Here is a 27,672-nt window from a genome sequence, read left to right as displayed (position 1 = left end):
TGCCTGGGTACAGGTTATCCAGCCGGGGGGGGGGGGCTGCTTCCCTTCCCACCCACCTCTTCATGGCAATTCATAGAAGTGCTGGTTTTCTGTGCCTTTCAGACCTGCCTGTCCCTCTCCCTCCATGTAGTCTTCTTCCCTCTCTTTTTGTTCCTTTATTTCCCGAATACATTAAACACATTTAATCTGTGGGCTGCTGGCTGATGGAGCCACCTTCCCAAGGCCTTTGGCAGGGCTGCCTGCATGTCCGCAACCCTGTGGAGGCTCACTGCCATGTGTCTGTGCACTTAGGGAATGCAGCGCAGGAATGGGGTGTGGCTATGCCGAGAGCTCCCATTTCGCTGTGGCTGCTTCTGCCCTTGTCCAGATTTTACTGTGACTATTGCCACAGAAGGGGCAGGGCCTGCACTGTGAACACCCCACAGTCTGCCCTAGCATAGTGGTGTCTGCTGCAATCCCAGCACCAGGGAGGCTGAGACAGAAGGATCACTGCACATTTTAACACCAGCACAAGCTACACAGTGAGACCCTGTCTCAAAAAGGAAACAAAGAAGATGCCACAATCTAAAGTCCAGTGGGCTCTCAGCCCTGGCTGTAAATTCTCAGTGAGCTGCATCTACCTCCGGGCCACACAGACATCCTCGCCCGCGGCCCCAGCAGGTACCTTCAACTCAGTCTTGGGTGGGGAACCCTGTGCAGTGCCTTCTCCCAGGCCAGGACACTGTGGGGCTACAGCAGATCCTGCCGCACCAAGCTCCACCTGGACAGGCTGAGTCCCACAAGGCCGCAGCAGGAGCTGCCATGAGGGGAAGCAACATCGCTCCTCAGGATCTTTACTGCACCCCTGCCACAGTCTGGAGCCTCTGTCCCGTCCACGACACAGGATGAAATTTAATTGTAACTGTTCTCAGGAGGACCAGGCTGTAAAGGCTCAGCCTTCCAAGTAGATTAATGAATGCCATTGGTGTGAGAGTGGGCTTGTTATGAGGGGGGCCACCAGGCGAGGGGGCCCACACCTGTGACCCTAGACTCTGGAAGCCTGGAGGCAGGAGGATTACGAATTCAAATCCAGCTGAGCAATTTAGTGATTTAGTGAGACTTTGTCTTGGAAAAAGACAAAATAACTGGGGATGAAGCCGTGACACCCTCTGCAACACCCTGATTCATCACTGTGGAAACTGGGCTTGGGCCCCAGGGAGAGCAGTTGCCCAGCAGGCCTGAGTCCAGAGCATCATCCAGGCATCGAAGTCCTCAGCTCCCCAGGCTGGGTCTGCAGTCGTACCATGTGTGTTGTTGATGCTGTGTCTCTCCTTGCCTCATGGATGGGAAAATGAGCCTCACAGGTATTATACAGTGCGTGGCCCCTCTCAGCATCTGCAGATGTTTTAGGTGGAAATGGGTCCAGATGCGTGATGGATAGTGTTCATCTTAGAAAGAAACAAGTCCTGCTGTCAGCTGCAATGCAGCTGAACACAGGGCAGTGTGCTGCACACAACTCTTCCTGACCCATGAACAGGACTGAAGGATGCCTTGCTGAAGACCAGGTCTGTCTAGGTCGGGGTTCCGGTTCACATAGCTGATGGCCTTTGTGGCACAATCTGGAGGCCCCACAGTGTATCGCAGGGAGGGTACACACATGTAGGTATGTGTATGTGAGTACAAACGTGTGTGCACTTGTGTTTCCTATGGTTCTCCTTCTTTTAGGTTGTTGTGGCTGTGTCCAAATGCCCCCAAAACCTCATGCAGTCATAGGTGGGGCTTTTTCAGAGGTGGCTGGACTAGACTATGTGATTGATGCATGGTACAGTACTAGGATTAAACGTGCTGGGATTATGGATGTGTGATATGAAATCAGTCCACTGATTGATTTGACACTGCCCTAACTCTAGTAGCCTGGATATAATATAACGACAAAGAGAGGCTTGTCTTGTCCTTTGCTGGCTTCACTGCTTTCTGCCCACTATGAGCTGTTTTTCTTCTGTGGTGCCTGTCTGCAGAGAGAAAAGTAACTAAGACACAGGCCACCAGCATTCACCTATGGGGCTCTACCCTGAAGACCTTATCAAATCCTAACCACCCCACAGCAGGATCTACTTCCCCTCCTAATATCTTGAATTGGGGACCAAACCACCCAACCATGCCGAGAAACTCCAGCCCTGTCTTTTCTATCAAAAATACAAACAATACAAACAAGAGAGTGTCTCCATCTTGAACTCTCCTTCACTCCAGGCTGCTCCCCTTTACTTCTTTGAGCACACTGAATTACAAAATGTTTGCTCAGTTTGGATTCCAGGAACATAGCTGACAGCCAAAGGTGTACCTTATCAATAGCCAGGGACTTCCTGCCCCATCCTCTCCACCTCCCTCCCCCTTACTGACTCTGCCCAGTGACCGTTGAGGTCCTCCCTTCAGGCCACTTAAACTAGCCAATCAGGATAGACTGTAAACCTTCAGCCTGGCCAATGGGGAAAAGGTCAGCTGCTTCTCAAGGTTGAGGGCTCTAAAGAGCTGCCATGCGCCTGTGCATCCCCTGGTGTGTCTGTTACCTCACGCTAGAGTATGTTCATGGCCTTTGCAGAACTAAAACCTCATCTTGTCATTTCTGCAATGTGAGTGCTTAATTATCTGCACCAACAAATTGAGCCTAGGGCATATAGTATTCCCAACACCACAGCATGGTGACAATGGGCTGGGCTAGGGACCCTTTCATTGATGCTGACAAGCAGGGTCTAGAAAGAAGGATCTCAGATTAGGAGAGTGGTGAGTGCTGATCAGGGGTGGATGAGGACACTGGGACATGGTGGCTGGTACACAGGATATGAAGGAACTGCTGATGGCTCTCTGGACTTGATTTCCTCTAATGCCAGGTGTCCCACATGATGGGACACAACACTCTGAGGGGGTCACTAAGTCTGGTGCTGCAGGGCCCTTGTCTCCTCCAGATGATGCCCCAGCAGGTCCTGGGACAACCCCACTAAGACTTGCGATTTTTTCCAGCAGGCCACTCCAGTGGCAAAGGATGGTGCTTCCAGGATCCCAGCCCTTACTGCCTGTTGTAGCCATCCTGAACTATCAGACTATACAGAAGACAGGGTGTGAGGTGGGGGGCACCTTTGCACCCCATGGAACATGCCACCACCTCCTGTGAGCCCAGGGTCACAGGCTTCCAGCAGCAGTCTCTTATCTGCTGCAATGTGCCTGGACTTGGAGTCTCCTGCTCACTTCTCTGGAGTCTCAGACCTCTCTGCAGGGCTGCCCTTCTCTATCCCAAACTCTGCTGACATGCACCAAGCATCCCCATAGTGCCAGGAGACACTGTGTGGACGGAAAGTGGGCCCTGGATGCTAGGGTCCACTTCCCCAGACCCTGGCAAGCAGCAAAGCTTTTGTCTGCACCCAGACTTCCTCAGAGTGACTGCACACAACTCTGAAATCGGAATTTCTAAGCATCCTTCAATTTTCATGCCACAGTTTGGTAAATTACACAATTATCTAAAATCTCCAGGAGTACTCAGAATAAAAGACAAGGGCTCATCCACATGTAGGACTGCATGGTCCGCGGGAGTCAGAAAAGCTCTGCAGCTCTTCTGGGGACTGGACTGGGAGGGGACACATTTTGGCCTTGGCACAAGGCAGTGCTTGGTCCTTCCAGAGGTGAGTGTTCCAAGAGAGGGCCACCCTTCCTACGACCTGTTGAGGACAGCAGGGTGGGGATGTTTCTCTTGCTGCCTGGCCCATCCAATGTTGAGGCTGAAGATCTTCAGGTAGTTAGCTAAGTCTGGACAGGGAGCTCGGCATGGATGTGGCCCAGGCTCCTGTCCCAGGGCAGAACCTGTGGGACAAGATGCATGATGCAGTCCCAGGACTTGTGTTCAGAAGGGGACATCCCTCTCATGTCCCACTGGGAGATTCCCACCTTAAATACTATACACCGGGTAGGGCACAGCCCTTGCTTCTGGGTCAGGGAGAGGTGGCACACACAGCATGTGCTAAGGCCCAAAGGCAGGCAGGAAGAGGAAGGTCAAGGAGGGCAGTAGCACATCACAGGCGTCAATTGGTAAGAAGCTGTGATCTGGAGGGTCAGGGATTGAGTGATCCCAGGTACGAGGGACAGACCAAGTGTCTCGGCATGCTGTAAGGGGCTGAGAGCGCCAGGAGTCTCTGCACAGGAGGTGCCATGCGTGGAACGGATGACTGGGAAACCTTGTTGCCCTGGGAGGGATCTGGGCCATCAGAGAGTCCACCTGCGACCTGTCTCTCCACCGGAATAGCGCACAGAAGCCCTCTCGCCTGGCCGAAGTTGTACGTTTTTTTTAACGTCGGGGCCAGAGGAGAATGCTCCGCCGCGCCAGTGCTTGAGGCAACGAGGGGGTGTCGTCCGCCCGGATAGGGCGGGCAGGAACGCGGTCTCAGCCGCCCGCGTGTCCCTGCGCGCCGCGGCGCCGGCAACCAGCAGACCAACCGAGGCCCCGCCCGCGCGCGCGCCGCGTGTCCCCGCCCGCTCGGTCGTCGGAGCGCGGCTGGCGGCGGCGGCGGCGGCTCGGCACGGCGGCGGCCGGGCGCAGGCGGCGGGCGGAGCAGCGAACAGCGCCGACGCCGCCCCACACGCGGGGGTCGCGGCGGCGGAGCGCGCCGGACTGGTCGGGGACCCCGGCGCCGTCTTTCAATGGGCAGCTCGCACTTGCTCAACAAGGGCCTGCCGCTCGGTAAGGCCGCGCGCGCTTCCGGCCGCGGGCGGGGGCGGGGGCGGGCCGGGCCGGGCGCGCGCGGGGGCCCGCACTATGTGCAAGTGCGCGTGCGCGCCGCGGGGGGCTGGGGGGGGACCTGCGCCTGCGCGAGCCGCTGCGTGCGAGGACGCGTGCGCATCTTCGTCCTCTAGCGGTCCGCGCAGGTGACAAACGGGCCGTGGGTCGGACCCCCACCCCAGCGTTGGTCCCGCTGGACCTCAGGCTGCCGACCCCAGTGGAGCCGTTTCCAGTTTCTCTCCCGAGACGGCAGCCGCCCCAGTGTAGGGCTGGCTCCTGCGAGGACGAAGGCTCGGAGTTTGGTCTGTCCCTGTGCTGGGCACGGCGGGGACCCGCTTTGGGCGCAGACCTTGTGCCCTGTCCGAGCTGTCGCCCGCCTGTGCACTGTGCAGTCGCAGGGCCTGGCCTCCCGCTCAGCAGCAACCTGGACCTGCCCTGGTCACACCCCAAGGGCACCTTCTCCGCCCGCCGGTCTGGGATTCGGCCGAGGAAGGACGAAAGACACGCAGGCTGAGCAGGGGCCACCAGGCCTCGGCTGTTAGAAGGCGTTGTCATTTCGCGCCTCGTTGCCCGCTCCACCCTCGGGGAGGGGCATTTCCGGGCGTGGCCTTCTAGCTGCTGCCAGCCCTGCTGGGACCGGGCACGCGCCGCAGGCAGCCCCATGGCCCGGGGCCAGACCCTTGTCGTGATGAGTTCTCTGGTGATTGGTTAGGACGGAGGTGCCTTCTAGGAAGGAAAACCAAAGGAGATTGGTTTTCTTCCGGGTCCCCTGAATAGTCAGGAAGGTGAGCCCTCGGAGTCAGGTTGTGAGTGGGGCCCCGGCCAGGGCGGTAATGGGATGTGAAGGCATTTGTGTCTTGGGGGCCGAACTTTTTCCTGTTCTGTGGCCAAACACCAAGAGTCCCTCTCAACACTCAGGCATAAAGAGCCTGTTCATTGTAAATGACTGTAAGGGACACTCCTCCCATATAGGGGTGCTATTCAGGGCTTCAGGCATATGCGTGAGTCATTCTTGAACTCCTGGAGTGTTTTGGAGGGTTGAGCCCCGGGGCAAAAGCACGGGCCCAGCCCACTCTGACCAGTGTGTGACCCCTGTGGCCAACTTCCATTCTAGAGTCACAAGTGAAGTGTGACAAGCCCACTCTGACCAGTGTGTGGCTCCTGTGGCCAACTTGCATTCTAGGGTCACAAGTGATGTGTGACAAGCCCAGGGGTAGTTTTGTGGGCGGGACAGTAGGCAGTAAGTGTATTTACTTCAATCGTTTAAGATGATAGATGTGGCTTGGGGTTCTGGAACTCTTGTCAGGCACAACCTGCATGTCTGAGGTGACCTTTGGCACAGGGAGGGAGTCTGTCACATACAGTGTGGAACAGGGTGTGTGGATTCCTTTTGTTCTTTTATAGTTTGGCCTGGCCTCAAACTTTCTATCATCCTACCTCAGCCTCCTGAGTTCAGGGATTATAGGCATGCACTACTGTTTAAGGGCCTGTGCATTTCTGCTGGGACCTGCAGATACTCTTGTCTCCAAGGCTTTGGTCTGTATTCTGTGCCCTGTCTGTCACCTGCAGTCTTGCCATTGGTTCTTAGTTGGGCCACGCACCTCTTTACCTGTGACCAGCTTGTACTAGCTGTTGTCTCTGCAACCACCTTCCCTACTCTGTCTGTGGTTTCATCTTGGAGCATCTGCTGTGACCCTGGTGTCTCCCAGGTTAGGGGAAGGGCACACGCCTGGGTTGCTCACCCCAGCAGCCCAGCTTCCTGTGGAGTCTCGTCTTGACCTCTGTCAGCCATTCAGCCATAACCAGGGTGGCTGTGGTCCGCTTGGGCCATGTGAGGTTGGTACCTGGTTGATCTGTTCATGTCTTCCTCTTGAGTGGCATCTTTCCTTTCTGGTCTTTTCTTTAGCTTGAGGACACTGCAGTAAGAAAAGGAGGCTTGGCTGGGCCTGGGGGACTGAACCTAGTCCATGTCTAGATGGGCATATCCTGTAAGGGTCAGTCTGGCCTGTGTCTGCTGGAAGCCAGCAGCACTCTGGATGTTGGAAGTGTGCGGTTTGGTCATCTGACAAGCTGTCACTTGGCTTGAGGTCAGTGAATCTTTCTGGAAGAGCCATGGTAGCAGAGGTGACTGTCTCTGCAGAAGAATCTGGCTTAGAGTAGCCCAGTGCCTCCCTGGGGTTCTAGGGTGGGAGCTGATCTAGGTCCCTGGCTTCTGCCTTCACTTTTTAATTCTTGTGTTTCTGTGCCTGCTATTGTCAGCTACCAGCGCTCAGAACTCAGTGTGGTCAGCCAGTGCCTTTGTGGGGGTGACCTGGCTGGAGGTGTCAAGAGCCACAGATGTTTCAGTTGGACTGCCCTGAAATCTACTGGTTATGAGGGGCCCTGCCCTTCCAGCAAGGGCAGCATTGCCACTTCCTAGGAGGCCAGAGGAGTCTCAGGCACCAGGGCTCTAGAAGAGTTTACACATGGGATAATGAAGTTCACTAGCATCCCCAGAAGTAGGTGAGGCAGTGAACCCACTTAGTATTGCATTTTGTCCCTGACCTGTGAGAGGTGCCCCTGCATCATATGGATAGTGCCTGAAAGTGTATGCATGTTTGAAGCATCTGTCCTAGGAGGCTCACCAAGTCCTGTGTCTGCCCAGTCACTCTGCCTTGCCGTCTCTTTGGGATCTTGGTCCTGGCACCTGTTGCCCAGCAGATGGCTCCATCTTGGCCTGTACCCAACTCCCATCAGTCAGCTTCTACCCTGGCCACATGACTATGCCCTGTTCTCTAATACCCAAGTGGCTGGCCACAGGACAACTTAGTGACTTGAAGAGCTGCTGGGGAGCAGTGCTGGCTTTGGCATCGGAAGGGAGGGAGGGAGGAAAGAGAGGGAAGTGACTGAGTCAGGAAGCTGCTGGCAGAGCTGGGGTGACACAGCAGAGACCGAGTGGGGTCTGTCCCCACTGAGGAGTGGGTTGGCTTTTCCCAGGACAGAGTTCTTAATCAAGCTTGGGACTAGAGAGGCTAGTGCCAGGCAGACTTGGGCTCAGAGGCCTAGTCTGTAGGGTAGTGGGCACTGTAGCACTCTGGTCAAGGATAGGGACTGCCTCAGGGCAGGTTTTGTGCAGCCGAGTCTGGGATTGTGGATCTCATGGGGCTGTGAGGGGCGCATGTGCTGGCCCAGAGCCCAAGGCCTGGCTGGGAACCTCCGGGCCTGAGTTATGCAGCTTGGCGGTTGAGATGGCTCAGCATAGGGCACCTGGTCCTAGGACCCCTTGGGGTTCCTGAGGACCTGAGTGAGCATGGCCCATGTTCCATAGCACCCTGCACTTGTGGCTTCTAAAATCCTGAAGATTGATCCTTGCATAACCTGTTTCTGTACATGATCTTGGACGTGTTCATACCACATCTGTCTTCCCACACTGCCATCCTGCCCGTGTGTGACAGGGTGGCGTAGCCCATGGCCTGTGTGTGTCTGGGTCCCTGAGACCCTGTGCCACTGTCCTCTGATACCTTTCTCTGCCCCAGTTGCTTGGCTAGACACAGTGTATTGCAGCCGTCCACCAGCCTGCAGGAGGTTTGGGTAGCTTGGTGGCCTTGCCTTAGAGCTGTGTTTGAGCGTGAGGGAGTCCAGGCATTCTGTGCTATGTTAGGCAGGGCCTCTCTTGCCCAGCTGAGTGATCGTGTGGCCTGCAGGGAGAGGCTGCAGTGCTGATGGGCACAGGAGTCTCCAGCTCTGTTCCTGGAACTCAGGTGGTGCAGGAGGTATTGACGGGATCACCCACGAGGGCAGAGAGGCCACTCCTAGTGCCTCGGGTGCAGTCTCCGCACATGGTCATTCAGCACCTGCTCACACACTTAGCTGGGCCAGAGCCCTCCTGCCTTAGCCACCAGCTGCCATACACTGGCATCTCACCCTGAGTCTGAGCGGCTGTCCCCAGGGTATGCTGGCCACACAGGTGTCACACCTCACCTGCCCATCCTGTCTGCCTCTGTGAGCAGAGCCACTTTTTTTTCCCACAGGGGCTGCCTCCCTCTGAATCAGCCAGTTTGAGTCTGGGCAGGAGTAGGTTGGGCTCACTTGGAAAGGGGTGCTGGAGCTCTGCTGGCTAACTGGGGACCTTCCTGGCTGTCAGGTGTAAGTAGCTGGACTGTCCTTCATGTGTAGTCTGTGTTCTTGTGACTCACATGCTGAGTTTGAGTTATGGAATCACTAGGGGCCTCCGGGCGACTTGCCATATAGACATAGTTGGTGTCCTTGCCCCTTAATGACCTTTATTGGAGGCTTCTGGTCTCTGGATCTCATTGCAGTCCAAGGCTACCTGGCCATTGAAGCGCACGTCAGCTACTGCTGGGATGGAGCGTGGGCCAGCTCTGAGCCCCGTTGTCCTGGTGGATGCTCCACGGGGTGTTTGTGGCCTGGCAGGGGGAGTGCATTCAGAGTCCCCCTGCACCACGCCTGGCCAAGGGGCCGGGTCTGATAGAGCTCATCAGGTCGTGACACCTGTCCAGGCTGGTGTGTAAGCCCCAGGTGGCACTTGGTCCTATGACACGATGGCAGTCACCACGTTTCATGAGAAATCTTTCCACTCAGGTCAGTAGTAGACAGGATAAGAGAGCACAGGGCACAGTGTGGGGCCTCTGTGGAGACTGGTTCTCATAGGCCATAAGGGTGTCCAGGATGCCAGCCGCCTTCCTCTCAGCCGTGGAGGGGGCAGCCTTGCCTCAGGCCTGGGCCTGTGCTGGCCACTGTGCCTGGAGTGCAGGGCCACTGGTACCTTGGGAGGGTGCTGTCTTTTCCAGGGTCTTCACAGGCAGACCCAGGCCTGGTCCCCCTGACCCTCCTCCCCTCCACAGCCTCAAGTGTGTCCCTCACAGCAGCCTGGGGCCACGCTGGCCATGCCTGGCCCACCAGTGCTCTGGAACTGTTTCCTGCACTCCTGGCTTCCTGTGATATGAGTGAGGCCCAGCTAGCTGCAGACAAGCAGTGAGCCTGAAGATGGTGGAGTTACCTGGGCTTTCAGCTGTGGGTCTCAGCATGTGTCTTGCCTTTGCCAAGTCTCTGCCGTGGGCAGGAACTGTCCTCCAGTGAGGTGGAGGAGTACCATGGGTCCTGAAGCCCTGCCCATATGCCCCCAGTACTGGGATGAGTGGAGGCCGCTCCTGATCTCCCATTGCACTAGGCTGTGGAACTTGAGACTTGCTGGGGCAGCGTGGCCAGGTGTGGGCCAGTGCTGTGTTCCAAGGTGAAGGCTCTTGTTCCCAAGGCTACAAGCCATCCAGCCCCACAGGCTATTCCTGGATATCACCCCAATTAGGAAGGAGCAAGAGTGCAGTCCTGCCATGCAGGAAGAGCATGGGTGGGTTTGGGTGCAGCAGGTGGCCTTCCCAGCCTTGCCCCCTGAGAGCAGCTGTGTTGACCCATGTGAGTGGACACTGATGTGCTTGCTCACCGCAGGGTTCCATCAGTGTTGATGAGGGCATCCTTGAGGCCTATTCTGTTGTGATGTCTCCTCAGCATGCTGTCTGCTCCCCTTGTGCTTGCCATGGGTGGCTGGCCCAGCTTCCAGACTTTATTCTTCTTGCCACTTCTGTGCACCCTGAGGAGCTTACCCCATGTTCCCCAGGACCAGAGGCACAGCTAGTCACTGGCGGGTGATGCATTGTCTGTGTTGAGCTACTCACGCCATCCCCAGAGCTGGCTCTGTTCTTGAAGCCAGTGGCAGCCCAGTGCATGCACACGGGGAAGTGGGGAAGAGGTTTACTGGGGGTGGCCTGAGAGTGTGCTAGGCTCTGCGTCCTGCTGGTGTCTTGGACTTGTGGTCGTGTGGCGCTTTCTGTAGAGCTGCAAGAGATGCCACCCACAGCCAGTCTGGCTTATCTCCACCATCTGCATTGCTGTAGGGCTGGCCAAGCTAGACTGCTGGCTAGTGTGGAGCCCAGCTGTACATCAAGGTCAGCCCCTACATGGTGTCCTGGTGCTATGAGCAGGGACGCATCCCGAACAGTGGGCCACCTGTGCTCACCCACAGCCCCTCAGCCTGCTGGCATGTTTGGGTGTCATACCTACACCCCAGCGGCTGCCACTATGGCCACACTGAGTGGGGCTTTGGTTGGCTGCCTCCTGCAGGTGCAACAGGACTGGTTGAGGTGCTGGGAAAGATGCAGAAGAGCTGGCACCTGGGTGGCCTTGTTGGAAGACCAGTATCCAAGCCTCACAGAGGCTAGGCACAGTCACCCTAAGACTGAAGCTTCCAGAACTGACATGGCTTCTTTATGTAGGCTCTGCCCTGCTGGCTCATACACTGCCTGTGCCGCTGGTTCCAGGTGCCAGTGGCTCCTCATGGCCCCAGAGCTACTGCCACATAGGGATGCCGGGTGGGGCTGAGGGACCCTTTTATGGTCAGTGTGGCACTGTGCTCCTGTGGATGTGGGGGCTGAGTCTGCACAGCACTGCCAGCTCGTGGAACTGCGGCCGGGCTCTCATTAATGTGTCTCTTGTGTTTGATTTTTAGTGAGACATTGAGCGGCGCAGGCCCAGTGGTGGTCGTGGAGCAGCAGCCTCGAGCTGTGTTGGACACAATAAGACGTGGGATGAGGCTCCGTGACAGGACACAGTTCTGCCTGGGGACTCTGAAGACAAAAGGCTTTGGAGAGTCGAGTTCATGGTCGTGGAAACCCCTCCCCAGTTAAGCAATGTCAGGTTGGTAGGGGCTTCCTGCACCTGGGCAGAGCAAGGCTTTCCATGGCCTGCAGGGGCATCTCAGAGGGCACTGTCCTCTGGCGCTTGCTATGGCCGAGGCCCTTGGCCCCTGTGTGTGTTCCCACCTTGACGTTTCTGTTGTGTTCCTGTGAGGCAGGGTACTGCTGAGGCCTGGCCGACCTGCATGGAGTGGTGTTTTCAGGGTCTACAAAGTCCAGGAAACCTGGAGGGATCAGCAGGGCTAGGCATGTGGCTTGCATCCCAGCTGAGCAGTAAACATGTCAGTGCCTGACCTGGGCCATGCTGCTGCTGTGGCCACTGCTACCACTGCTGCCGCTGGAGGCATCCTAGCATGTGCGGGTAGCTCTGGGGCTGTGGCTGGGCTGACCTTGGCATTGGGGCCTGGGGCAGCTCAGTGATGTTGGGAGGAGTATCACAGGTGCCCTGTCCTTTCTCAGACCAGAACATGGGCTCGGGCTCTGTCCTGGCCAGCCTAGGAGTCCTTGCTGAGACCAGGCTGTTCACTGGCTCAGTGGGCCCACCGGTCTCTCAAGGCCTCAGCCACATCTTGGCAGGGTCTCCCTGTACTCTGAGGACTTGCTTCGTGGCCTCAAAGAGCTCTGTGCTGTGGGCTGCCCCTTTCCTTGCATCTTAGCAAGGCGGAGGGTGCCGACGTGGGCATGCACTAGCTGTCTCACCTGCTGACAGATGCTTTTAGAGGAACAGGGGACACTGTCCAAGTCCAGCTTGGGAGGGCGACCTATCGCATATCTTGTCTGTCCCTGCTGGGCGTGGCAAGGTGGTTGCTGTGTGAGTACCTTGGGAGGCTCAGGCACAGAGGAGAACAGTGGGCGGCAAACCCTGGCCTGGTCTGCAGCCCAAAGTGAGATATATGTCACTGAGACACCTTCCTGTCCATGTAGGTATGGCAATGGGGGGGCATGGCTGAGAGCTCTACTCTGGGCAAATGAGACTGCGCTGCATGAGTGGCGGTGCCCCACTCCAGGCCTGGCGCTGCATGTGGAGGGAGCTGCAGGGCGCCTTGGTCCCTGCAAGTGATCCTGTCCGGCACTGCCCCCTGCAGGCACAGGAGCAGAATGCTGGCCACCTGTCCTTGAAGACCTTGCAGCCTCTGGTTGCTTGCTCTGTGGGCCTGCTTGGTGGCTCCACCTCCTGGTCCCCTCCACCCCTCCTGTGCCTTCTGCATCCCCTTGTGCTGGCCCTGGTGGCCCTGGGGACCTCACTCTCCTGGGCAGGGCTTTCAAGGTCTGTGGGTTGAGAGGCTGGCTCTGTCCTGGAAGAGGTCATTGGGCAGCACCCAGGCCTCTGTTCTTTGAAGCCTCTTTTCTTCTTTGGCCCAGTGATGGTCAGCTGTTTTACATCTGAAAAGAATTGGCGGGGCTTTTGTTTGTTTTGTTTTGTTTGCAGTATTTGGGATTGAACCAAGGGCTTTTGTTCTGAGCTACACTCCCAGCACTTTCTATATATGTACTTTGTGTTACTCTTAAGGTGGGGTCTTGCTAAGTTGCATAGATGTCCAGGCTTGGTTCAGGCTTATGAGCTTCCTCATTCAGCCCCTTAAAGTGCTAGGATCTCAGGTGTGCACTACCTCACCCAACTATCAATGCCTACACCCTCTGCAGCTTTGGGGATAGAACCAGGACCTCACAAGCAAGCGCACTACCACTGGCCTTTTTCCTAGGCCTAAGAATTCTCACTTGCCTGGTGGTAGGAATGGGGGCACTTAGGGTCTTGAGTGTATTTTAGGCCTTTTCCAGCACTGCAGCGTCTTAATCTTTGACATCTACAGACTGGAAGCCAGGCAAGGCGCATCCTTCCCTGTCACCCTGTAGGCTCTGGGCAGGTGTGCGGCAGCTTCAGGCAGGGAAGCAGCACAGGCCTTTTTCTGAAGTTGTCGAGGGATCTTCACAGACCTGTGCTGGCATCTCCACCCAGCCAGGGCTCTGGGGTCCTGCCAGCCTGGGTCAGCTCAGGCAGTGGTGAGCTGTGGCAGACACCAGTCTGTCCTGCCCACCGTCTCTTTATTTTCCTTTTTACAAAGTCCTTGAGCACAGGAAGCCTGGGCAGTGCTGGGCATGTGGGGCTACAGGCAGCAGGCTCAAGCTAAGGGTTCCTTCTGTCTTGCAGGTGTCCGACCTCCGATCATGAACGGGCCCCTGCACCCACGACCCTTGGTGGCACTGCTCGATGGCCGGGACTGCACCGTGGAGATGCCCATCCTGAAGGATGTGGCCACAGTGGCCTTCTGTGATGCACAGTCTACACAGGAGATCCACGAGAAGGTGAGGTCCAGGGCTGCCAGTAGAAGCCTGTACACCCTGGGCTGCTGAGCAGGAGTGGTCCCGTCACTGTGCTTGGTGCTATTGGGGGGTGGAGACAGAGATGGCCCTCCCCTCCCCTCATCTGCTTCCATCATGGTCAGTGGATGCTGCATGTGGTCCTAGAGGCAGACTCCAATTCCATCCAGCACCCCACTCGTATGTGTCCTCCTTGGGATGCGAGTGCCCATGGGTCTTGTGCCACGTGATGGGTGTCATTACAGCTGAACAACACAGAAGGGTCTCCTCACTAGAGATGGCAGCAGAGCCGCAGAGTTTTCTGATGAGCTAAGGGTCTTGGCCCAGGACCTGCATGTGGGTGGCCGTGGCCCTGTGTGGCTCTGCTTGTGGCAGCTCCAGGGTCTGCAGGGGCAGTAGAAGAAGTAGAGTCCGAGTTGGAAAGCCAAGGCACCCAGTGTGCAGGCACACCCCACACTCGCCTGCCTGACCTGTCTGCAGGAGACCTGCTGTGTGTGCAGGAGCTGGGGGAAGTCCTGGTTTTGAAGCACACAGATGGAAGACATTAGCACTGTAGCAGAAAGACCATGGTGGCAAAGGATGTCTCTGGAGATGGAGCCGGGGGAAACGAAGTCCCAAAGGCTCTGTGCTCAGAATGCTACCACTGACTACTCACCAGGTCTGGAGTCCCCTGCTTCCTGGAGGGTTGTGCCCCTGAGCAAGGACTTGACTTCCAATATCCCACTGTCAGGTGTGGCCAGGGGAAGCCCTGTAGATCCCCTTTGTCTGCTGACTGGAAATGGGACACTACCAGAGTCCTGAAGCCCACAGGATGCTGTATGCCAGGAGCCACAGGACAGGAGCCTGGGCACAGCCAGCCAGGGAAACCCTGGGCCTGTGGCTTCTGTGCAGGAGGGTGATCAAGGCCTGCCTCAGATGTGCTGAGTGTCACAGAGGAGGCCATGGTGTCATCTTGCCTCCTGAGCACAGGGTGAAGAATGTCTCCAGAGCTCACCGGATCTGGGGGTTGGAGGGATCAAGGCCCAGGAGAAACCAGGATGGGGCTGAGTAGAGATCCCATGTTGACGGAGCAGCCAGCAGCTGAGCTAGTGGCGCACAGCACTGTGGGCACAGCCTGTAGCCCAGGGCAACATATCTTGCAGCTGGGGTCCCAGGGCCTGGGTGCTGTCTACTGAGGCTGGGCAGCTGTGATGCTGAGCTAACAGGCAGCCAGCCAGGTGCCAGGCCCTCAGGGCAGTAACATGGAAGCCAGGAGTGCTGCAGTCACATACACAGAGCCAGGAGGGGAGAGCATGGAGACAGCTAAAGCACAGTGGTGGTATCTTACACTGTAGAGTCTTGGGGGTTCTAGCACCAGGTAGGAGTGGCTGCTGGTATCCACAGCTGTGTGAAGCCCACACAGCCTGAGAGAGTGCTGTGTGGTAGGCACAGTGTCTATCACTAAGAATTATCTCAAGGAAGTGAATACCCAGCTTGGTCTCCAGGAGCCAGCACTCACTGAAAGTCATGACCAAAGGCACTGGTGCCATGGTGAACTAGCCACTTGGGGTGAAAAGCGAGTTACCCCCATCCCCTACAGGCATAGCACCCTGTGCCCCACCTGGAAGGGCCCTGCCCCCAGTGCAGGCTAGGCGCCTTCTGTCCCCAGCTGTAGGGCCTGTCTCACATCTCTGGGACCCGATGCAGCTCTTCCTATAGTGGGTATCCATGGGTCACCTGTATAGCTTTGGTCACTCCCAAGGGGTTTTCAGGCCCCCATGACTCCTCCCTGCCCAGGCCCAAGTGGGTCCAGGTGGGTGATGCACCTGCCCAGTCCTCTAGGGCAGTGCAGGCCTACTGCCTTGGGAGAGGAAGGCTGTGGCTCTGTAGGTGTCCTAGATGCCCAGGGACCTCTATGGGCTGGGAGGAGTAACCCTAGGGTCATTTGCTAGGCTCAGCATCAGGTCTGCTGGCCACATCGTGGGAGCCCCAGGACCAGGAGGAGCCTTAGGGTCCTGTGCAGGGCCTCCTCAGTGGACACAGGGTTGGAGGTGGCAGGACCATGGGTACACATGGGGAGGTGTGGCTGTAGGGTACATGAAGTGGGGCTGAGCACTCCTGGGGCTGCACAGGAGTGGGAGGAGTTTTTGGGGCATCGCTCCTCTGCTTTGCTCCTGTGATCAGGACTGGATGTGGGGTTCCTCTCCAATTTCTCTAGCCGTGTTGCACCAGATGGCCATGCACTTGCACGGCCCTGTGCCTTGTGTGCCTGTCCTCAAGGCTCTCCTTCCTGGTGTCCAAACCAGTGTTCACTCATCGTCCTGATGGCCCCCTTGCTGCATCCCCTCCTGGTGCCTGGGCTATAGGCTGGGTGCCCTGCAAGGACAGCTGTAGCTGCTGTGTGGCCTGCCCAGCTGCCTGATCCTAGAGCCTCTGCCCAGACTGGAAGCCTGGACTCCTGGGCTGGGACAATGCCTGGTGGGCCAGTGAGTCCTTTTTTCTCCCTCAGGTGCTGAATGAGGCCGTGGGCGCCCTCATGTACCACACTATCACACTGACCAGAGAGGACCTGGAGAAGTTCAAAGCCCTCCGAATCATCGTCCGGATTGGCAGTGGCTTCGACAACATTGACATCAAGTCTGCTGGGGACCTAGGTGGGAGCTCAGGCCACTAGTGGGTTTCCTTAGCTGGCCCTCCCTGTACCTGCCTCTGGCCCTCTGCTTTAACATCCCAGGACAGGGTCCACTGGGCTGCAAGGTTGGGTTGGTCAGGTGAGGCCCTGTAGATGCTACTGGGAAGTGGCAGGGGCTGCTGGGCGGCTTAGATCACGAGTCTTCTGTGCTCAGCAGCATAAGGTCTAGCTAGGCTCCAGGCCCAGCTGTGTTGTCACAGGTCTGTGTCGTGTCTCAGCCACAGGCCGCCTGGGCCCTGCCCCCTCCAGGATAGTCATCAGCACATAGCCTAGCACACACGTGCACACTCACTTGAGGGCCTGTGGGCCAGCCTTGTTCTGCACACACACACAAGAACCTGCACACCTATACATGCACGTGAGGGCTTGTATCCACAGCATACACAGTGTACATGTTTGCATGTATACTCTGAATTCTGTGTGACCTGTACATGTGTGCTACAGCCATGCCCAGCTGCTTGGTGGGCTTTTCATGTCTTTTTGTCCATTTCACCCCTTTCTGGGATGGTGAGGTGAGGTGGGGTCGTCCCCACAGTGCCACCATTGGCGTTTCCCCTTGACCCTCAGCGAGGGCGGGAGCTGAGGGGCTGGGCTGGGAAGGCTGCATTGTTTGCAGCTCCCTCTGCACCAGTGGCATCCTGAGCAGGGATGTCCGTTAGCAGATGGAGGCCCTGTGCCTGTGCCGTCTTCCCCATTGGTGGTCCCACAGTCCGAGGCTCTGCCCCCATCCAAGGGCCAGCTGGGCTGGGCTTCCAGGTCCCCATGGCCCTTCTCCCGGTGGAGTGCTAGAGTCTCACTGGCTGTGTGGCTGGCTCCACTTGGTCTCTTGCTTCTTGATAAACCATTTCTGGGGGATGGGAATCCTGCCCTGGGCCTCCTTCGTCAGAAGGCATCCTGAGCACTTGGGACAGGTCTCACCATGGCCCGTCCATCACCTCTGTGTGGGGCACAACAGAGGTGGGAGCAAGAGGGGCTGTGGACTCTGTGGTCCAGGCTGAGGAGGAAGGGTCCCTTTCTGGGGATGTGGCCCAGGGCAGGGGTAGGGGTGGTTGTGTACTGGGCCCTTGCAGGATGACTGAAGGGTCCAGGGGGGGAGAGCCAGCAGGATGGGTGTGCAGGCCTATAAGCAGCTAGGCTCAGCTGGGGGGAACAGGCTGTTGTGTTGGCTTCCTCAGAATGTCTCTCTGTCCCTGTCCCTGTGCTTGCTACAAGTGGAAGCTGTAAGTGGGGCTGAAAGTGTGTTTGGGGTGGAGGTGGATTAGGCCCTGTGCACCTGCACTTGCCGGGCCCTACGTGCCCTCAGACCTTGTGACCATGTGGAGCTGGCCACACAGCCCACACGTGCATCCTGTGTCTCCACAGGCATCGCTGTGTGCAACGTGCCTGCTGCAGCTGTGGAGGAGACTGCGGACTCGACCCTGTGCCACATCCTGAATCTGTATCGAAGGACAACCTGGCTGCACCAGGCACTGCGGGAAGGCACACGTGTTCAGAGTGTTGAGCAGATCCGCGAGGTGGCCTCGGGGGCCGCCAGGATCCGCGGGGAGACCTTGGGCATCATTGGACTAGGTGCGTTGGTGCATCGGTCCCCCAGCTCCTCTTGTGCGGCGCAGGCTTATGTGCGCCAATGGGGCGTGACTCAGACGTGGATGGGAGGGAGGAGACACAGTTCACACTGGGCACCAGGCCTTTGTCTCAACATAGAGGTCACATGGGAGCACAGTGCTCCATGCTTGGCATCACACAGGACACGGACCCCACATACGTTCATCCTACACGCGCCCATTGGTTCAGCCCTGATGCTGTCAGTGCAGGAGAGAAAGCCTGGCCGCCTCCCCTCAGCTGCCCACATCCCTGTGCCAGCTCATCCTCTGACCTCGACACCCCACCCCACTGCAAGAGCGGCCTCTTCTGGAGAGTGCTGATGCTCTGAGGTACCTTGGCCCTCGTCTAGCAGCTGCATCCCCAGCGGTGCCCTCCTTTCATATGGTGGCTTCTCGATGCCCTAGTGACTTCAGGTGCCCCCCACAGGCAGGAAAAGGAGGGCAACAGCCCAGGTCAGACTCAGGATGGTGCCCAGCACCCTGGCTGTCATGCAGATACTCATCATGTCCCTCCCCTGCTGCAGTGGAAGATGGCGTGTGGCTGTGCGGCCGTGTCCTGAGGTTGTGGGGTACACCAGCTGGCTGCTCTTGAGGCCTGGCCTGCTGTCTGCCTGTGACACTGGCCAGCATCTGATCAGCTGGGAGAGGCCATGGGCATGGGCCCGTCTCCGGATCCCCCCTGCCCTGCCCCCAGGCCCACCTCCTGCCTGGGCCCCTGAGATTCAGTCCTCTCTGCTTGTTGGGGCCACCAGGTGGCCCTATGCTGCCAGCCCAGGGCTCCCTCCTGTGACCCCTAGCCTCTGCCCCTCTGCATCCTGGTCTTCCTGCATCGTAGCCCGTACTGGGGCTCCCCCTGTATCCACTGCCTGCCTCTTCCACACACCGTGTCCAGGCTGCCCCAGTTGGCAGTAGGGACAGTGCTGTGGGGCCGCTCTGGAGAAGCACATGAGCCAGAGCTTGTATGGTCCCTGCCTGGCATCCTCCCACATGGCACTTCCAGGAGCTGCTGTCTCCCGTGCTAGCCTGGTGCCTGTGCCTTGTCCCCCCTCCTTGGCTATTTGTGCCCTCCTTGCTTCTCCTTTCACATACTGTCTGACGTGCACACTGGGCAGAATGCTGGGTCCACCCTGAAGGATCTCAATGTTGGTGCTGCCCGGCTGCCTGTACCACCCTGGCCCATGGCAGCCACACTGGTCTCCAGCACTTCAGATCAGATTCCTCAGTGCTGCTAGGGTGCAGCCATGAAGTGGGGCTCCTATTCCTGTCCTCAGGGTGTTATGCCCCACTGCTATGGGCCTTGGCAACAGGCAGGGCCTTGTCATGTGGCTTGGCGATGGCCGTGTGTCAGTTCCCTGTGAGTGACGCTGCTGTGGCCGAGTTTGGGCACGTGACTCATGCCTCCCAGGAGGAGCAGTGCTGTCACCAAGCAGGGGAAGTTGCCAAGCAGTCTGCAGGCAGGTGTGTGTTTGGCTCACGATGGCTGTGTCTTGTGAGCATGTGGTATCACCAGCCCCCTTTCTAGAGGACCTGGGGCAGTGTGGTTTTCTGCTGAGACCTACAGCTTCTCATAGTGGAGGCCTCCCCCGCTCCCCACTGCGGCCTCCTTCACCCGCTTCCTTAGTTCCTCCTGGGGTCAGGCTCTGTGGCTCCTTGGGTGGCTGGTGCCAGGCATGCATTCTTGGGCGCTGGCCCCTCATTTCTGCATCTGGGTGGAACAGCTTGTGTCGCTGAAAGGCAGCTTTGTTCTCTTTAGGTTGATGCCTTGTGGCCTGGGTCATGAAGATGCCCTTTTCTGCTGAAAGCTTTGGGGCCTGGCCACTTAGGGTTACAATAGTGTGTGATGTGGTGACCTGTGGCATTGCCTGTCAGGTCCTCCCTAACACTTGGCAACTCTGCCAAAAGCCACCTGCTGTGTAGGTGGAGCGTGGGCTCCCCTGCCTGCTGGAGTCTGTGTCTGGGTTTATGTTTGGAGTGCACAAACGTGACAGCTCTCTGTTCGTGTCATTTTCCTTTGTAGTGTTTGTAATTTTCAGCTAAGGAGATTTCCTCACAGTTAGTAAACTTACTAGTTTTTTGTTGTTTTTCTTTGTTGTTTTCTGGTGCTAGGATCAAAGCCAAGGCCTAGCACCTGCTAAGTAAATGCACTACCACCAAACCACAACCCAGACAGGTGCTCAGTATTTTAATTCTGTTAAATGCATTTTTAATTTTTGTGTTCCAGTGGTTAGTGTTCTCCTTTTTTTTTTGCGGGGGGTTGGTTTGGTTTGGTTATATTGAGAATTACCCATGGCCTTTGCACTGACTATTTTTTATTTTAGGGAAAACTAAAAGTGTCCTGTACTATTACTTTTTTATTTCGGGATGGGGTCTCAATAAGTTGCCCAGGCTGGGTTTAAGACTTCTGCCTCAGCTTCCCAGAGTACTGTATCAGGATTCCCAGCATGTGCTATCGTGTCCCCTTTCTGCCGTTGGTTCTTTGTGTTTAGAGATACGCTTGGTATCTGTGCTGGCCCTTTGATCTCTCTCCTCTCTGAATCCCAGTCGTTGATTCTCTGGATCTGGTATACACGTTGCTGGGTTGTTTGCAGGTGAACACAGATATGCTTCTTACCTGACTCTGTGTCTTGTGTCATTGTTTGTTGCCTTTTGTGAGGCCTGTTGGGCCAGCAGTCTTGTGTGTGGCCAGGGTCCTGGTCCTGAGCAAGGGTGGGGTCTCACTGTTGTACTGTGGGGGCATTTGCAATGGATTCTGTGGAGCCCCAGGTCGGATGTTCACACAGCTGCCCACCTTCCTGTGGGTTAGTGTGTGTGTGCTGCATCTTTTAACGTTTTCCCCTCTGAATTTACCATTTTTGTTCTTTGAAAAACCTCTAGTAGTTCTTTTCTGTCTTGGCTTTAGTGTGTGTGGTTTCTGCTGTCTCTGAGTTTGCTGGCTCTTGTGTTGCAGGTCTGCCCAGCAGTTCTTCACAGTGTGGTTTTAGTTTGAGAACCTTCTGCTTGGTTCCTCGTGGAGGTGCTATTTCTCTCCTAGAATCCACTCTTGTCACCGGTTTCCTCACATTTGCCTTTGGTTCTGACACAGCTACTGTGCCATTTTCCTCCAACAAATGTAACATCTGGACATCAGTGGTCAGCTGCTTCTAAGTAGGTTTTCTTTTCATTCGAAGTTGTGTCTTTGTCTCTTTGATGTCATGATTTCTTGTGACCTGTATTCCTCGTATCTCCTGGGACTATCTCTCCTCTCAGGCAGGCAGCTCAGGTGACTGCAGAGCTCCTGGTACTGTCCACCTGCCTAGATTTTAGAAAAGGACATCTGTGGCAACAGGGTCTTTGCCAACTGCTCGCCCATCCTGTACCCTGCCTCATCTGTCCACCCTGTGTCCTGTATTTAGTGACAGCACAGCCACTGTGTACCTGGCATCTTCTCTGCCTGCACCCCACCCTTTGGCACCCCACACAGTGCTCCTGCCAGCCTAGGCAGTGCTCATCCCGGTTCTGGATGACACACAGCCCTCTGTAGTCCTGGGTTATTCAGTCTGCTCTCCAGCTGCTCCTCGCTGACCAGTACAGGCACTGTGAGGCCCTTGGACTTCAGGGTCCTGTTGTTCTGGTCCGTGGTTCTTGCTATTTCCATCATCTGGATCCTTACCATCATCTTAGTGGCTTGTGCAGACCCCTGTCTGTGCAGGCCTGCCCTGGTGGCTGAAGTCCTCGACTTACCAGGCCCTTGAGTCCTGGCCCAGCTTCTCCTTGCTGTCAAACTGGCACCTGCTCACACAGCTCAAGGAATTTCCTCCTTCCACCTTTAGTCAGCAGCCTGCGATGTCAGTCCTTTGCTGTCCTTGTGTGGTAGAGGCAGGCATTTGCCCATGTCCTGTGTGTCTGGAGGCCCTGTGCCATGCCACATGCGGGTGCAGGAGCTGAGGTCTCAGTGTTGCTTGATGAGTGAGCTTAGTATGGGCGGGGCCAGAGTCACTAGAGAGCTGGAGGCTGAGGTGCTGGAACGGCAGACCTATGCTGGTGACAGGTGCCTCCTGCCCCACCTGCCGTCCCTGACCTCTGTTACACCCCAGTGCTTCATAGCCCTGCATAGGGCCAGTTTCACACCCCTCCGACCCACAGGTCGCGTGGGTCAGGCAGTGGCACTGCGGGCGAAGGCCTTTGGCTTCAATGTGCTCTTCTACGACCCGTATCTGCCGGATGGTGTGGAGCGGGCCCTGGGGCTGCAGCGTGTGAGCACCCTGCAGGACCTGCTGTTCCATAGCGACTGCGTCACGCTGCACTGCGGCCTCAATGAGCACAACCACCATCTCATCAACGACTTCACTGTCAAGCAGGTGTGTGGATGTCCGTGCATGTGTGCTTGGTGTGGCCCTGAAGCTGGCTGGAGGATAAGGCCAGCTGCTGTCTGTGAGGCCCCAGGACTGTCTGGTGCATGGGCACAGGCGTGGAACATGAGCTCCGGGTGCAAGGCCTCAGTGGGCAGCGGCTGGCTGGGAAAAGCCGTGCTGTGGTGGGTGGGTGTGCTGAGGGTGAACGTGGTGTCCGGAGGCAAAGGGGATGGCTCTGTGGGCCTTGGGACATGAGAAGTGAGCTGCTTGGACCTTGGATGTGGGCCCTGCAGCAGAGCCACGCTCAGGGCTACCCGATGCCTGGCTCTTCTTCCTGTGCGCAGGGCACAGGGCTGTGGTGGGGTGGGAGGACGGTGGGGCTGGTGGCCCAGTGTTGGGATTCCACAACCATCCGAGCCCTCCTTGGGGCTGGAGGTGGCTCTGGTGGTGCAGAGTGGGGAGGCATCTCCCAACCTTGCTATGCTGTCCTTGCAGATGAGACAGGGAGCTTTCCTGGTGAACACGGCCCGCGGCGGGCTGGTGGATGAGAAGGCCCTGGCCCAGGCCCTGAAAGAGGGGCGGATCCGAGGCGCAGCGCTGGACGTGCACGAGTCTGAGCCCTTCAGGTGCTAGTTGCACAGGGCATGGCAATGGTGCTTTCCAACCTCACAGTCTTGTGGCTTGTGGGGAGAGGCTGGCACCCTGGTCAGGGCCATGGGCATGAGGCTGTATGGACCATTCTGACCCAGACAGCCATCTCAATAGGGCATGCTCGGGGTGGCACAGGGGTCACCACAGGGCAGCTGGGAGCCAGCCCCAGGGCCTTGAGACATGGAAAATGGCTGTCCTGGAGTAGAATGACCAGCTATAGGCTGTGTGTTTGTCAGGGCAAGGCAAGAACTGGTGCCCATGGTGGTTTCTGGGGGCTCAGACACTGCCCAGCTGGGCACCATGCCAGCCTCTGGTGCTGCTCAGGCTGATGTTCCCTGGGGACCTGTAGTGTCTCAGCTTGTGACCTGTTCTGCGAGCTGGGAGTGTAGTGTGCCTTGTACCCTGGGAGGCTGAGCCTCTGTCCCATGTCCTGGGAGCCCAGCAGAGAGAAGACCCAGGCTGGGCACTCAGCCTCAGGAGAAGGTGGCGGGGTTCAGGGCTGGAGGCTGTGTGGTGCGCCCTTCCCATCAGGAGCTTAAGCCCTGCCATTAGCTGCCTGGGGGCGGGGCGGGCACTGATTACACTATCCCAACTGGCCCATGTGTCATTAGTTTCAGCCAGGGCCCCCTGAAGGACGCACCCAACCTCATCTGCACCCCGCATGCTGCCTGGTACAGCGAGCAGGCGTCCATTGAGATGCGTGAGGAGGCCGCTCGAGAGATCCGGCGAGCCATCACAGGTGGGCACCGCCGCACTGCCAGGTTGTGTGTGGATTCTGGGCCACCGAGCTGGCTCTTACACTCTGGGTCTCCCAACTGGGATACCAGGCTGACACGCATGGCAGAACTCACTGAAGACCTGACGGGCTGCGCTGTCAGCAAGCTGTGCGGGAGACTGAGTCCATGACAGACAGGACCCCAGCACTTGTGGGGAGGAAGCCCCGGGCCCTGCAGGGCAGTGCTCTGGGTGACCCACTGCCCTGCCCTTCCCACACCCAGGCCGCATCCCAGACAGCCTGAGAAACTGTGTGAACAAGGACCACCTGACAGCGGCCACCCACTGGGCCAGCATGGACCCCACTGCCGTGCATCCTGAGCTCAATGGGGCTGCCTACAGGTGAGTGGCACATGGAGCAGCTAGCACAGTTAGCGCCTCTGGGGCAGCCAGGGCTGTGGACGAGGACCACAGTAGGGTGAGGACCTCTCGAGGGCCCCTTGGGAGCCGGCAGGGACATTGTTACCTCAGAGGCCCTGTTTGCTGGGGCTGGGCCTGGGTGGCATGTCAAGCCCTCCCTGCAAGGGTCTTACTCCTCATGCTCCTTCCAGCAGGTACCCCCCAGGTGTCGTGGGCGTGGCCCCCACTGGCATCCCTGCCGCTGTCGAAGGCATCGTCCCTAGCGCCATGTCCCTATCCCATGGCCTACCCCCTGTGGCCCACCCACCCCACGCCCCTTCTCCTGGCCAAACTGTCAAGCCCGAGGCAGACAGAGACCACGCAAGTGACCAGTTGTAGCCCGGGAGGAGCCCTCCAGCCTCAGCGCCCCATGGAGGGCGCCGTGCACTTCAGGCCGGGGCGTCCAGAGGTGGCGCCCAGTGGCGGCCTTGGCACCCAGAGACTGGCAGGCGCGAGGCGGCGCGAGGCCACGCAGCCCCCTGTGTCGACCGTAGTTGTCCCTTCTGTGGCTGCTCACTGTCCTGTGTCCTTTGCGTTCCTCGTTAAGCAAAAGAAGTTAGTAGTTAATTCTATCATGGATGTTCTTGTCTGTGTACAGTTCTTAGAACATTGCAGAGGATTTGTTTGCTTAGCTGTCAACAAAAAGAAAACCTGAGGGAGCATTCAGCAAGTCAGTCTGGGTTCCTGCCCCTTCTCTGTGTGGAACGTGCCCAGCAAGGCAGCTGGCACACTTCTCAGGACAATGAATCCTTCCCATGTTTCTTTTTATGCCACACAGTGCATTGTTTTTTCTACCTGCTTGTCTTATTTTTAGAATAATTTAGAAAAACAAAACAGATGCTGTTTTTCCTAATTTTGGCATGAACCCCTGTTCCAAATGAAGGCGGCGTCTCGATACAGCCGGGAGAGGGTCGCAGCAGTGCGTTTGGGGAGGCGGAGGGGTGCAGTGTCCCTGCCCGCGCTGGTGCCGTCCTGCTGATGTGGTAGGCTAGCAATATTTTTGGTTAAAATCATGTTTGTGACTGTAACCATTTGTATGAATTATTTTAAAGAAATAAAAGTCCCAGAAAGAGCCAGCACACCTTGTGTCCACTTTAGTGGCTCTGTCTCGCAGGGCCCTTAGTGAGTCTCTGTCCCTGTCTGCCCGTTGTGGCCCCTGGGACCTGATTTGGTCTCTTGGGAGTGGGCCTCATTCCCTGTGTGTGCTGAGCCTGTGCTCAGGGCCACAGGCCTTGATGCCTGCCCCATGCTGTGGGGTTTTTCACCTGGTCAGCGGCTCCCATGGGAGTGGGACTGGCCAGCTCACACCCACCCATGTCTACCACGCAGCTCCCTGCCAGCAGGCCTGTGGCCAGGAGAATTGGGGTTGGTAGAGGAGGGAAGCAGATGTCCGGGCCCCCGCTAGCTGAGGCGGGCGGAAACTGCCATGACCATCTGTCTTGGTTACTTTTCTCATTGCTGAGACAAAATACCTGACACTCATAGCTAGGGGAGGAAGGGTTTATTTAGCTCAGTTGTGAAGGCTTTAGTGTATAATTGCTGGCTCCAAAGCAGGGTGGCACATGGCAGAGGGGTGACAGTTCATGGTGAGAGAAACGAGACTCTTTTTTTTTTTTTCCCCCTTATATTGTGTCTGGCTACCTGCCCTGGGGCAAGTGTAGCACTCACCCCTTGACCCTGCAGAATTATGCCAAGCCAATCAGTGGACACCAATCATGCGCTTCAGATTTGGCCACCTCTGAAGAGGTCCTAGGACCGTGAGGCTTTGGGGAGGCATCTGGACACAGCAGTAGCCACCCTTACAGCCTGCAGAGAAATCATGCATCCCTCGGTTGTGGGTGTCTGCGGGGCAGGGACAGCCCAGCCTCTGGGCTTCCCTGGAAGCCCTGTGTGCTCGTCAGGGGCCCTGCACTGTCCTCTGTCCTTGCCCGGCTGACTTCTTGAGTGCCTTTCCCATGGACAGTGGCCCTGAGGCCTCTGCTGCCCCAGCCCTGCCAGGCACCAGTGGCAGCAGTTTCTGTGCTCCATGCACTCTGTCAGTGGCTCTTGCCTTGACACTCACCTCTGGTCCCTGCAGTTTTGCTGCGGTGAACCCAACAGCCAACAATGTGCCCGCTTCCAGTCCATGTGTGAACTGGGCCCCACACCTGTGTTTATGTGGGCTGGCACAGGAAGCACCCTCTCACTGCTCACATTTCCTTTGTCCCTGTGCTGTTTGTCCCCTTTGCAGTGTATTCTGCTCCTGGAGTGGCCAGGTCTTGCCAATCAGAGGGCTGGACTCAGTCTGACGTCATCCTCTGTCAGTGGCAGGCAGGACCACAGCTTGCAGCAGAGGTGGCCTCGGTGCAGTCAGGCATGACAGGGCCTGGAGCTGTTAAGGAGACAGGCAAGATGGGCATGCACTGGCCGCCCAGATGACCCTGGGCCCCCCATAGCTGTAATGAGTGGCGCCTTCTCTGAGCAGGGCAGTCCTGGGCCCCATCCACATCCCCTGAAGTGCAGGGGTTAGCAAAGAAGGGCTGACAAGATGAGATTGCATACATACCTGCCCAGCAAATAGAAGAATAGCAAATAAAATTTAAAACTTAGGTGGATAAGGGAATTGGAAATTAATAAAATGTCATGTGGTAGGATCAGGAAATCCAAGGTTTTTTTGCAAAAAATATAGTGAAACTGATAAAACTGGCCAGATGTAAGGAAGAAAGTATAGAAATAAGTACCAGAAGTCCTGTCTTGTGAGTGTGCGAGTTGCGAACTTTGACAGATGTGGACTGCTCTCCCGGAAGGGCCACAGGAACTTCCTGTGTCAGGGAAAGAAGGAAGTGCATCATGTTCCACAGTCCTCAGAGTGACAAGCTGTGATGCATGATGACTGAATCCTTGGAGATGCAGAAGCAATGAAAAACACCACCTGCTAAAAGGTGCACAAAAGGCAGAAAGGTTAGATAGCTCTGTGACTGTTACAGAAGCTGAATGTGAGCTTGCGTTCCTCAAGGAAAGCTGATGCTTGGGTCAGAGTGGGACCCCTGTCTGCACCCAGCTCCTTCAGAGGCTGCTGTGGAGGTGGGCAGGGCTCAGCCCACATCTGAGACAGCCTAGTATGCTCCAGGATCTACGTGGCAGGAGAGACAGAAAAAGTCATCAAAGTTGTCCAAGCTATGAAGTGGATCTCATGTCGATGCTTCTTTCCTGGGAGGCCAGGTGTCGCGGGAGGAGCTCATGTGGTTCAAGGCCCCGGCCTGGCCTGAGTCCTCACCAGTGAGACCAGTTATGGCCAGAGGGTCCCATGTCGCCCTGGGTGTCGTGGTGACATAGATGAGAACACGAAGCAAGCAGTGTGGGCATTACCAGGAAGAGTGGGATCTATCCACACAGAAGCCTCTGGGGCTGGGAACTACAGACACCAGGGACCAGCATGGACCAGCAGCGGCAAGAAGTCATCAGAGGCCAGGGAGAAAGCAGCCAGCTCCTATGACCGATGGGCTCTCTG

General features: G+C 57.0%; 1 protein-coding gene and 1 long non-coding RNA gene across 6 annotated transcripts; one reads left to right on the top strand and one right to left on the bottom strand.

Moving 5' to 3' along the window:
• The first annotated feature begins 4,518 nt into the window (after positions 1-4,518).
• Ctbp1 (C-terminal binding protein 1) lies at positions 4,519-27,672 on the top strand. Of its 5 annotated transcripts, none has more exons than XM_063230073.1 (10): positions 4,546-4,705; positions 11,247-11,434; positions 13,583-13,737; positions 16,241-16,385; positions 17,786-17,992; positions 22,150-22,364; positions 22,854-22,984; positions 23,621-23,748; positions 24,008-24,125; positions 24,335-25,261. In XM_063230073.1, the coding sequence occupies exons 2-10, from the start codon at positions 11,428-11,430 to the stop codon at positions 24,519-24,521; spliced, it is 1,293 nt and encodes a 430-aa protein (XP_063086143.1). In that variant the 5' UTR covers positions 4,546-4,705; positions 11,247-11,427; the 3' UTR covers positions 24,522-25,261. The 5 variants fall into 5 exon arrangements, with proteins under 5 accessions (XP_063086146.1, XP_063086142.1, XP_063086141.1 ...); XM_063230074.1 differs by lacking the exon at positions 4,546-4,705 and adding an exon at positions 5,078-5,529; XM_063230076.1 differs by lacking the exons at positions 11,247-11,434; positions 24,335-25,261 and adding an exon at positions 27,558-27,672 and having other exon boundaries at positions 4,519-4,705.
• On the bottom strand, positions 25,671-27,181 carry LOC134471382 (uncharacterized). The gene is made up of 2 exons (XR_010040827.1): positions 26,903-27,181; positions 25,671-26,553 (listed from the first exon to the last, which is right to left on the bottom strand). It is a non-coding gene; the product is annotated as an uncharacterized LOC134471382 (long non-coding RNA).

This window comes from Cavia porcellus, unplaced genomic scaffold, assembly GCF_034190915.1.
Source record: "Cavia porcellus strain 051 isolate PalLab524CR breed Dunkin Hartley unplaced genomic scaffold, mCavPor4.1 scaffold_18, whole genome shotgun sequence".
Classification (NCBI taxonomy): Eukaryota; Metazoa; Chordata; class Mammalia; order Rodentia; family Caviidae; genus Cavia; species Cavia porcellus.
This window is presented reverse-complemented; position numbering and strand designations above follow the sequence as displayed.